Source organism: Panonychus citri, unplaced genomic scaffold (genome assembly GCF_014898815.1).
Source record: "Panonychus citri isolate SS breed McGregor unplaced genomic scaffold, ASM1489881v1 Contig00096, whole genome shotgun sequence".
In the NCBI taxonomy this organism is placed as follows: domain Eukaryota; kingdom Metazoa; phylum Arthropoda; class Arachnida; order Trombidiformes; family Tetranychidae; genus Panonychus; species Panonychus citri.
The window spans coordinates 653,911-666,911 of NW_026515501.1; the positions used below are offsets into that span (position 1 = coordinate 653,911).

The following is a 13,001-nucleotide window of genomic DNA, read 5'->3' on the forward strand; positions in this document are numbered from 1 at the left end:
GAGATTTTAAATTGTTGCATAAATGCAACTGAAAGTTTCCGAGAAACTCCAAACAATCAACCACCAAAACCCTAACCAACAATTCATGTAACACCAAATCGATTGAGAATCAACTAATAATCACGCTGATTTTTTTAAACAATTAAAATTCTGAGCCAAAAGTTATTAATTTACTCATAATCTTTTTTTTGTATGATACCTTAAATCACAATCAAATTTGTTCCCAGAATCATAATGCCAACAAACATACCACTAATTAAATTAATCAAATAAAAAAAATCAATTTTACCAACAAACATTAGTAGTAATTAGAGTTAATTGTTTATTTGTTTTCATTTACAATTTAGACAAAATTGTTATATATTAATTTCTATAAATGAAGATGAAGAACAAAAAAAGTTCATTTGTCCATGAAGATGATTAAATCTGAGGTTTGTTGTCATTTTCGAGTGTAAATAAATAAAAAAAAACAGAAAATTAAATTAATGTTACAATTTGGTGATGAGAAATTGCGAGAAAAACGTGAAATCATCTTGATTGTAGCTGATTAACTGATGCTGATTAATAATCAGTTACATGTTGATTCACAATAAACAAATCTAAATGATTAACCCAAAAAGCAAAGGACAATTAAAAAAAAAAGTTTGGATCACATTGATTTAAATTGTAACTTTTTGTCTGTCATGATCATGATCATCGAGATAAATTGTAAATCAATTGGTTGATGAAATAAAAATGATTAACATGGTAATGGCAATGGCAATGAGCGAATCAGGCTTTTCATGATGAGGAATTTCCCATGAAATTCATGAGCATTTAACGAATGTACGATGTTTTAATTAACTTTTATTGCTTCCAATTCAATTGTGATGTTATATTTACATTTATTAAACCTGAAAATGAAGAAATAAACAAAAATGAGATTAGTGATTGTGGATTAACAAAAGGATTTAGGAATCAACTTTATCATTACGGTTACGATAACATTACATGGGATATAATTTGAGGTGCACTATTAGGATGAAGATGATGATCATGGTGATAGAGGAAAATTATCCATTAGGCAAGAAGATATTCAATCAATAAGAAAAAAAAAGCAGAAAATACAACAACTTCCCAATCCCTAATTTCTATCATGTATTTGACTATAATCAGAATAGATCATGATGATGACATTGGATTGATTTGGATGATGGAATTCATCAATTCAATATCAATCCATCTTCCATTCCAATAGAATAACAAGAAAATATCGAACATGATAAGTAATTCTTTCATTCTTTTTCTCTATCATTTGCCAAACAATCGCCATCATCATCATCATCATCGGCTTAACACTCTTTCAAACATCATTATCTTCACCATAATATTATTATATTATCTTCCTTATCATCAATTTCATCATCTTTTCTCAGGTAAATCATCGTTTATGAAGTTTATTTATCAACAATCATCTTCATGAATTTGGTTCTTTTGATTATTATTATTTTCAGTAGATTATCAGGGAAACTTAAACTCTCATGCAAATGCAATTCAAACTCAGATTCATTAACAATTCAGGTAAATTTGTCTTTTCACTTGAAATTAGTATCTGAACTTTTTTTTACCAAATGTTCATCTTCAACTGTAACGATTATCATGAAAATGGTTTAAAAAATTGAAGAAAAAAAATGAGAAAAGCAAGGATACATTTCGCTTAATGTTTCCTTGGATATGAATATAATCTCATTGGAAAATGAATGTTCAGAGCAAATTGTTGACCATATTATCAAGGAACAATTTATAAACCAATCAATAGACAAGAAACTGGACAAGAGAAAGAGTTGATCTAATGTTGTGACGCGAGAGATTGACCATTGACCAGGAAAAAAGAGAGAGAGAGAGAGATGAAAAACAACCAACAAAAAGAGCAGAAAATCATGGAAGACAAGAAGATAACAAAAGAAGACAGGGAATGATGATCGAGAAGATGACAAATGTGATAAATAGCAAAAGGAAAATCAGGAAAAATCCAGTCAACCAATTGAACTGATTTTGTTTTTTTTATCGATTTAATTATGAACAAAGTTACTGGGAATTCATTTTACAGTTTCATATACACAGTTGATGCTAAATTGTGATCACACTTTCATTAATATGTATTATCATTAATATGTATTATCATTTTGACATTGGATGATGATGATGATGATGACGATGCCAGCGATCACTGATAAATCAGAAAAAAAGAGGACGATAGTCAATGAACCAATAACAAGAATGATAAACTCGGAGTGTCCATGTTAACTCAATATTATTGTCTTCCAGATTTATGGTGATTGATATTGACATCAAGTTTGATGGTGGACATTAGATATGATATCTTGGACTCTGGAATATATTGTTGACCACAATATCACTTGGACAGCATCTCCTCTGGTACGTTGATCATTATCCTCATCATCTTCCATCCAACATCTTAATCATTTGACATTTTAAATCTTTTGCTGTAGAAAATTTTTCATATCTTGTTACCAATTTTCTCATCTCAATCTACATGATTATCGTGATTTGTTCATCCAATTATGATACAATTCTAATAATAATAAGATAATATTTTTGTTTTCCATCACCATTAATGGTAAATAAGTTTATCGATTGAAATGTTGATCGTTAGGAGAAAGAAATTGGGAAAATTAGTGGACAATATTAATTGGAAGCAAATCGAAATCACTAATACAAAATCTAATCATCTGATCTAAAATCTATGAGTTTTTCTTTGCTTCAATTAACTTGGTCTCTTTTTATATAATCAAATAATCACCCAAATGGTCAAACCTCAAATTCTGACCCTCAACTATCTGAAACAATATTTTCACCATTATTATTTTGGTGAATATAATAGTCGGTGGTCAGCATCATTTAAGATTATTAATCAATAGGGGAAATTGAGTTTTCCTTTTGTCTGTCAACAATCATATCAAAACTAATCCATGAATGTCCAACAATCAACTCTCATTCTCAAGCTAAAACTTACAATAAGTGTTTGTGTCAATTAGATGACATTTTTTTTTCCTTGATGAAGATGGATAGAAATTGGAAATTTTCATCTTGACCAATCAAAAACAATCCAATTTAATTGACTACCATCATCATCTTCATCTTCATCTTCATCAACAGAGGATAAAATGATCAATATCAACATGAGATTATCTTTCATTGGAATGAACAAAAAAAAAGTTAATTCTCAAGTGTAAATGATAATCATTATAACGACACAATAAAATTATCCATGTAGATTATTTATTCAATTATATTATTGTTAAGGAAAAATGTCAAAGGTTGATAATAATATTGATGGAAAATTAGATTAAGATAAAAGGTAAGATTGTAATGAGATGATGATGAGATACTAATTATTATTATTATTTAATTTGGTATTTTAATTTTCTCTCATTAGTTATATTGTTATTACTCATTGGTTGTATTCTATCGTTTCATCAGTATGATTATCACAATTCATGATTCTGAAAATTATCATAGTAATAAGCTCATTTCAAATGAATTTTACCTCTTCCACCCAATCCAAACCTCTTTTCTCAACTGATCCTGCTAAGAGTGACAGATTTAACCCCAACTATTACTAACTAGTAACTGTGTTTGCATCACTTGATACTGAATTTCTCATTTCCCATTGTTTTCAGAATCTCCAGAATTTTTCTCAACTTTCCCCTTCTCTCTCTCTCTCTCTCTCTCTCTCTCTCTCTCTCTTCTCATCATCTTCTTAGATTATTTACCTTCTTGTTTCATTCTTTTCTCAACCGTGAATCCATGGTAACTCAGGCGAGTTAAGAAGATAAGATTTTTTTGGGTAAAGAAAAAAACCTCTTTTCTCTCTCTCTTTTCTTCTGCTCTCTCACTTTTTCAAATCTCGACACACAAGGTAAGTGTATTTACTATAATCAACAGCAGAAATAAAACAACAAATGATAAACAGAAAGAAATAATATTAAGTAACAATTGAATCTTTCTCTTGATTTATCCTAATTTAACTATTACTATTTCTGATTACAGGGTCACAACCACCCGGAGTTAAAGTTGACGTTTGACCTTTTCTTTTATTTATCTTTTTTTCCTCTGTACATTTATATATTGCATAAACGAGAGTGAGAGAGAGAGAGAAAGATGTTATTACTTATATGAAGAAGAAAAATGATTCAGAATCCAGGGAAAATCAAGAAGTTTTTTCATCCATGAATTTTGTTCTTTCTCTTTAGTCTCGAATTCAAGGTGTATTAATAGAGAAAATGTGAATATGAAAAAGACGAGAAAGAGAGAGAGAGAGAGAGAGAGAGAGAGAGAGAGAGAGAGAGAGAGAGAGAGAGAGAGAGAGAGAGAGAAATTTGGAAAATGAAAATGAAAAAGATGATAATGGTGAAGATGGAAAAGAAGATGAAACTAATACGCAGGAAGGAAGATACTACATGATGGAAGAAAATAACATTCCAATAGAAGAAGACGCATTCTCAATGGAAGAATAAGATGGTAACTGGAAACGACAGAAAAGAAAAAGAATCTTCCATTTCTTCTTACCAAAATGTTCTTTCTTATCATCAATACATAACGTCATCACTTTCACTATCATCAGAATGTTATATTATTCAAAGAGAAGACAAAATTTTCTTCATGAGTCTAATGTTCAACTGAGAGCATAATGAAAACTCATACATGTTATACTCAATTGAAGAAAGTGAGAAAACATCATATGAGAGAAACGGGAGAAAAAAAAAGTTCAAAAGATAATAGTAAATTCTGAGTAACCAGAATATCAACAGAGAAAATTGTATTTCATGACACGTTCAATTCTCTCTCAAAGCTCAATATTATCCTGAATTCCATTTTCATGTTGATTTAACATCATTTCCTTTTATATTATCATCATTGTCAACAATTTAACTTTAAGGTAAAAAAATTAGTTCTCAAGCAAAATTATCCTTAATTTCTGAAACTTTTGTTTACTACAATTAACTAATCTCATTTCTTTCTTTCACCAACAATCAACTTTGAATAAATTAAATTGTCGAAAACTTTATAAACTCTTATTGAACCTTTCGAACTCTCATTTTACATATATATAAGATTAATATCTCTCGAATCTTTTACCGTTACCTTTGTAGATCCAAAGTAAAACATCAAACCAATTAACCGAGTTAATTGGTCCCAAGGTGTCAATTAATTTTTTCCTCGAAATCTGAGAACTTTTTTTTTGAACACTTCGAATCCTCTTCGAACTTTCCTTCTAATTCTTGAAACTTATTATTATTTAACCTTTAAGTGTAAAAGGTAAACCGATATATAAATGAGCCTAATTAACAAGAATGTGACTTTAATTTGCTCTCTCCAACATTCCCATCAACTAAATAAACAACAATCAAGTTAATCAATCTGATGATGATATTAATTAACTGTAACAATTTATCCATAATATCAGATGAATATTATTAACATGATACAACCAAAAGATAAGCTTGAAACTTAGTTTGATGAGAATCATAATTACTTTCATCATCATCAGTAATCAGTTAATTGGTATCAAAATATTTAGTCAATTAAATTGCTAACCATTGGATAAAGTTTCCAGATTATGATAATGATGATGATGAATGAAATATTAATTCAAATAATGATGATAATCATAATCATCATCACCATAAAGATAATGAGAAAACTAATTACTACTACTAATAACAGAAAATGAAAGATTTACAAAGGTTCATCTAAATTGTTACTCCAATTAAATTGAATCCTAAATCAACCAATTAAGAAATTAAAGTCAATTCAGTTAATCATGTAACTGAATTGACTTTAATTACCATTAGCCCATAAGGTAAACCATAATTCAGGTAACGTAATGTAAGATGTAAACAAGGATATAAAAAAAAAGACTTCGAAAGGTTAAAAACGATTCAAAGTTAATTGGTGGAGATTAAAGATTAGAATTAATTAGTTGCAATTGGATTTACTTACTATTATCTTAGGTTTATGTTGATTGAGACCAAAATAATAAGGTAATCCATTGATGGAAACTGTTGTCTTGGTTGTCTGAGGTGTAAAAGATTGAGAAAATGGCGAAATCTCCTGAGATGATTTACCGAAATTCTTATGGATTATGGCACTTATGGAACTTGAATTAACTAAACTTGATACTCGGCTTTCCTCATATCTGAATTAATCAATCATCAGTGAGAGCAATTAATTAGTTTAATTAATTAGAAAATGTTGTCCATGTAGTAGAAGAAGAAGAGAGATGAAGAGATGATAATCCATGAGTTGGTGTCGCGTTTTGTTTGATCAGATGAAAAAAGAAATAGAATAACAATTAGTTGATGAGATTCTCTCGTAACAATTAAAAACTATGATTAACAATAGATTGTTGATTAATTGATTGGTTTTAAAAAGGAATACTCTAAATCCAAACAATCAAATTTAATTCACTAGACGATAATCAAGAAAGAGACACAAAAGACTTGAAAGATACTCGAGATGATAATGATTATCAAGTTGATTACATAAATGATTGGGATCTACAATTGATCCTTATTTTGTTCATCACCATGATTATTATTGTTGATTACAATGGGAGGATGAAAGGATGATAAATTGGAAGATAATGATGAGGATGAGAAAAAAAAGTAAATTCGAAAAAAAAATAACCAGAAATAAGAAAAGGAAATACAATCTTACCAAGCAAACTTCCAGGAGATCCTAAGCTACAGATCTCCTTTGGTTCTGAATTAATCAACAATTGAACAATTTTGTAAGCATGCGAACAACAATTTGGAAACAATTAATTTATTATCGTAAAGAAAATGAAAATCAACAGAAAAAGGTAACATGATAAAAAGATTGTACGATTAATCAATGTAAAGGTGAGGTTAGAAATGAGAAACTAAATTGAATTGAGTAGAAAGGGTTAAGGTGTTGCTACGATTTAATTGTAATCAAATTAAATGATAATTTATTTATTCTCAGTTTATTTGGTCTTTTGGAATTCAGGGTAAAAGGAGGAGAGAGAGAGAGAGAGAGAGAGAGTTCTCAGCAGGAAGTACAGAATATGAAAGTTTCTTCAGAATTTTTCATCAGAATCAGCGGCAGAATCTTTTTTCTTTCCTCCCTCCCATGAATATACTTTTATTCAATCTTCTTATCATGTAGATTTACCATGAAGATGCAAAAGATTATTTAGAAAAGAGATGAGAGGAAGAGGAAATCATAGGGAGTAGGAAGGGAGAGATTCGATTAAAGTATTAGATGATGTAAAGTAAAGTCTATCTTTGATTATCTTTGACACAATTTAATCAATGAGAGCAATTAAAAGTCAATTGGTTATCTTTCATTTGGTTTGGTTAATAAGATTAAATTTGATTAGAATCCATACCTAATTTCCTGTTAATCGTCAGCAAAAGGTGACACAAAAGTTTTCAATGAATTTGTGTTAATTATTTGTCACATGTTAGTATTGGTTGGGAAAAGAGAAAGTAATTTGTAATTAGTTTTAATTCAGTTCTTTCATTTTAAAATTGCGAAATGAAAAAAAAAGGATGAGAAAAAGGAGAAAAAAAAATAAAATCGAAATGAAGAAAAAAAATTCTACTCAGAACTTTAAGAACTTTAGTTTTATATTAAATCTTCATGTTAATCATCAGAATTTCTGATTCATATAATCATCATCATGTATATTAATAAAAGTAAACTAAATTAAAAGTTACAATAGTGAAACAATTGGAAACTTTTAATTCAATTAAATTGAAAAATTTTCGAATAACTTTTCTCTTGAAAATTTCAATTATAACTAATGACGATTATGATGATAATTATATTAACCCTGAAGCATGAATATTCATGAAACTTTACTGGGTTGATAAGAAACGGAAACAGAAATGATAAACAGAAAAACCGGAAATTGAGATGAAAATCATATTAAAACAAAAGTAAATTTAAATGATTGAAAGAGGAACAAGAAATCAAAGTGTTTCTCCTTGAGAGTTAATTACAATTAAAACTTACGATTTAAGAGGCATTGGACTTCCGGCTTGTGAGCTTTGACCATTGGCTACATTCATAATTGGACAAGTGACCATTAGATAAGCTGAAAAGAAAAGTACGAAAAGTTGATTAACTTTTGTTTTATGAAAATAAGTTTACAATTTAAATTGATTGTTACGATTAATATTCGCAAATTGTTTCTTATGTTTTCTCATCTTAACCGATCAACTTGATTAGATTGTACAGATCGAATATTAGATTTTTGATTTCGAACTTTTTATCTTCTTATTTTCTTTCTTTACAATAGTTAACGAGGTTATTTTAAGTTCTAAGGAAACTTTTCCAATAATATCTCTTCTTATTTTAAGTTTTCTTTTTCTTCCTAGTTGATTGTTGAACCCTCAAGACATTGGGACAAGATGAACATGATTCGAAGCCCAAGACACCATGATGATCATCTTCAAAATCTTCAGAGTTTAGTATCATTACTGATGAGACGAAAAAAGAAAAATTTTATCTTAATTTTAACCTGGTAAATGCCCGAAGGGTAATAAGATAATAATTCAGAAGAAACGATGAAAGGGTGATGATAATTACGAGATTGAAAGTTTAAAATATTCACTTGATACAATTTCTCATGAAAAGTTTCATTCTCTTACCTTTTTCTGCTTTTCGCCTTTTCCTTTCATTACAAATCTTAACGGTACAAACGGATAACACTATGGCCGCAATGAAAAACAATATACCACCTACGACACCAGCGGCGATCGCCTTGTCCTTTGAGTGGCGAAAATTACCTCCTGAATGACCCAGCGAAAAAAAAGAAAATTAAAATAAACCAACATTGAAATTCTGATAAATAATTAACTCTCATTGACCACTGGTCATTACTTGGACATTTGAAATTAGGTACACTAATAGTTGGTAAGATTAACTTTGATAATATGTTATTGTCTTTTTTTGCTGATTCATTTTTTTGTCACAAAAAAGATGATGATGTAAAAAATGAAGATAAATCTGTTGATGATGATAAGCTTATCATCATCATCTTTACTTGAATCCAGTCAATTAACAATGGATTTACCCAAGAGATTGACCATTTGACCGATTACTTTGACTCTGACAATTAAGCTTACAAGGTCAAGTATTAATGTTAATATCAAGTAAAAGTTTTTCTCATTGAAATCCTTTCATATTATGTGATGAAAAACTGATCCACCATTAAAATAGTAAATCTATTAAATATACTCAAGGTAGAAAAGACGATGAAACAATCAATTGATAATAATAGGAAGATGATTCCAGAGATGATGATAAATTGAAAGGTATATAACCGAGAAGATGATAAGATGAAAAATCAAATTATTTTGAGGTTCATGGAGTTGAAACATGGATTTTGGTGGATTCAGTTTTCAATCATCGAGTTGATTGTTATTGTTTAAAGGTAAAGAAAATAATAAAAAGACAATTTCTCAGAGAATCATTTTTAATATCATCAATTTTCACTCCAAGGCATTTAATTTCCGATCAGCTGATCAAATCCAGTATATGGATACGTTAAACTTAATCCGTAATCATTTTGTTTCAAGATTAAGTATTTAAGAAAAGATCTTAATCTCTTCATCTTAGTTTCATCATCTAAAGAAAATTTCATGTATAAAGAAAGTTTGTAATCCTTTTATTAGAACTTTTTCCCTCTACAAATCTTGTTGATGTAACATTCGAAATGAACAATTGAACTTTACAATTAACTAAAAAAGTTCTAAATTCTCTGATAATCAATCTTATCATTACAAGTCATTGGCTTCTATTTACAGTTGAGAATTTTATCTTATAGTTGAATAGCATTCTCGTAGTGTGATGTTCATGAGGAATTGTTAACAATCAACTATAACAATGATAACAAAAAGTACAATAAAAAAAAGGAACCAGGTAAGTAAAAGATATGAAGAGAATGATAAAAAATCAATGAGAACCCAAAAGCCTTACAAATTTTGTAGGAACATTTTCCTTGTTGTTGTGTCAATGATTTTCATCAACTTTGTATTGCACTTGAGATTTAACATGTAATCAATTTGCATCAACAACAATCAACAAATCAACAGTTTCAACAATTCACTCAGAAAAGGTGAAAAAATCATTTCAAAGTAAAATGCAAATCAGTTCACAAGAAAAAAGCAGCTTTTCAATCAACTGTCAACCTAAAAACAATACTCGAAAATGTTTGCTTCGATATGTTTGGTAAAATTTCAACAATCAGGCACGAGAATTTGAAACAATTAAACCAGATTAATTGTGGTTACAAGGAAAACATTTGGTAATTGTTAAAGGGTTTTACATGTCGAAATGATTGATAATTTAGTTACAATTGTCCAATAACAAACAAAATGAATGTGATAATAATCATTACAATTGATTGAAATCAACATATCGAGTCTCTGATAGTAACAATGATGATAAGCAAAACTGAATTGAAAGTAATCATGAGATAATGATTGTGATATTATTGGGAAATAGACAAAATTATGAATATTATGAGGTTATCATCTCAATATCAATAGTATTATTATTATCACTTGTGACCAGAATAATGACCAATTTTATTCAATAGACAAGATTCAGCGATGATTATGAATAAAATGATTGACCCTTTATCATTGTTATTGATATTTTATATGTTTCCATTCAATAAATAGTACAGGGAGTTATTCAATCCTTCATGATAATCATAATTGGCCATCTTTATATTATAACTCATGGAAACGTTTACAAGCTCATCTTGTATCATTCTCATCATCATCTAAAGGTAAGAAAGTATTAATATAATTTTCTTATTCTATTGGTTCCTGATTTTTACCACCATGATCCCATACAATTTATCGGTTTTCATGAGAAAACATTGAGGTTGTAGCCATAAAAAAAAGAAATGTTTCATTATGTTCAACTAAAGTGATCACCCAATCAACAGGAAAAATGAGATGAGAATCGAGATGAAATCAGAGAAAAAGTTCTGACCATGGAAAACGATTCATTGAATCATATGTGATCAGTTCAATCAATTGGGAGCTTTTTTCCTCATTTTTTTATCGGAATTTTTAAAATGGCAACAAAAAAAGCAAATTCTACTCAGAGTATCAGAATTTTTCTAAGAATTCCCATAAAAACAAAGTGCAACTGAAAGTTCTGGTGAAAAATTTTGCATCACAGACAAAAATGCACTTCTATCAAGACCCAATAATCACCCTGTAAGTAAGTTTAATCTACGTGTCAATAGGATTGTGTATCCATGTTTATTTTTACATGGGTATATAGTCACACCAATGAATTGATTAGGAAAATGAATCCCATTGATGCAGAAATTTTCCTGAAAATCTAAGCAGAATATGATATCAATGATGGTTATCATCATCATGCTGAGTCGGTGAAGATATAATCAATGTGTCTCTAGCAAAGTAAATGATGCAACAATTTATCTTAAACATGATAATCATGATAAATTCAGAATGAAATTCAATATTATTATTATTGTTTCTTTCAACAATAAGAAAATCATTCTCATTCCAAAAAGAAACCGAGTTTATTCAAGTATTCATGGTGAAGAAATGACTGAAAAGTCTTGAGATCATCAAGAAATCGGCAGTTAAATCAATTCGGTTGTTTAAAAAAATTCTGTAATCAAATCATGATGGTTTTTCCTGATTCCAATATGAAACTTTTGCATGTGAATCCAAATTACATTTGAATTTTCAACTTTTTTCTGGTTTACTTTTAGTTTCTCTCAATAAAAATTTGATTTCCCTTTTGTCCGATTGACCAGTGGTCAAAGATAAAGGTTATTCAAATATAACCTGTCATTATGTTCAGTACAACCTGATATTAAAGTAGATCAACTATATTATTATTCAATTGGCTTGATTAGTAACCATTTAAATGGGTTTAATTATGCCAATCACTTGATCAATTATATTGCTTGATAATGTGAAGTTGATGAACAGTTAAATTAAAGGGTAACAATTAATTAACATGCAATAAATTAACGAATCAAGAGGATATCGTTTAACATGAGAATCTGAAATTTTCTTAAAGAAACCAGAATAATCTGAATATAAATAATATAAGATCAGCATAAAGAACCAAATCAAAGTGTGAAAACTTATCATCGGTAGATATTTGATTACATGGGAGGAAGAGGATGAAGATGATGAGAGAATCTGATTGCCTTGAGTTTCTCATCATCTTCTCGCAACTTTATCAATGGCTCTCTCTCTCTCTCCCTCGTATGCTTTTCTTTTTTCTGTCTTTATATGAAAGTCTATTTTTAGATTGACCTTATTTCTCAGGCAACTGACATTCATCCTCTTCTACCGCCACATCTTTCCCACCCTCATCCTATGACTTCTAGCTACTCATCGTCTTTCACATTCATGTTCATCAAAGGTACCATCATGATAATCTGAAAGATGAGAGAACGAGTTACCTGAAAAAAGTCAAAAAAATTCTGATTCCATTTTTTTTTTCTTCTTAAGGTTATTATTAATAATATTCTTTATGCTTTGTTATATCTCTTCAAACAGAGATACTGAGTTTCACTATCGTGTTTACAATAGAATAGCTTCAAGTCAAGCTTAACCTGGAAACTTTGATGAGAGAAAAAAAAGTTCGTAACAGAATAGAATAAAAAATCGAACAAAAAATATCACATTCCATGAAATATATAAAATCCATCGATAATTTGTTTCCCTTTTAGCGGGAATCAGAAAAAAAGGAACCATTATGATCCATCAAAATTTTATCTTTCACCTCAGAAAATTGATTGTCTTCTTTACACACATTCATGATTCATCCACCATCACCAAGGAAAAGTCATAATTCATCCTGAATGAATTTGGAATAGAGAAAGATAAAGATTTTCTTATGATGAAAACTTGATAAAAAAAAATCATCAGCCCACCGGGTAACATGGAAATGCTCAGATT

General features: G+C 29.2%; 1 protein-coding gene across 6 annotated transcripts in view; it reads right to left on the minus strand.

Moving 5' to 3' along the window:
- Window positions 1-302: 302 nt before the first annotated feature.
- Window positions 303-13,001, minus strand: part of LOC128388193 (protein turtle-like) — a 39,834-nt gene continuing 27,135 nt past the window's right edge. The window contains exons 14-17 of one of the 6 annotated variants that reach the window (XM_053347560.1): window positions 8,685-8,825; window positions 8,047-8,128; window positions 6,007-6,202; window positions 303-893 (exon numbers count right to left, since the gene is read on the minus strand). In XM_053347560.1, the coding sequence (XP_053203535.1) occupies window positions 888-893; window positions 6,007-6,202; window positions 8,047-8,128; window positions 8,685-8,825 (425 nt within the window). In that variant the 3' untranslated portion in view covers window positions 303-887. The other 5 variants (XM_053347559.1, XM_053347561.1, XM_053347564.1 and 2 more) reach the window with 5 other exon arrangements.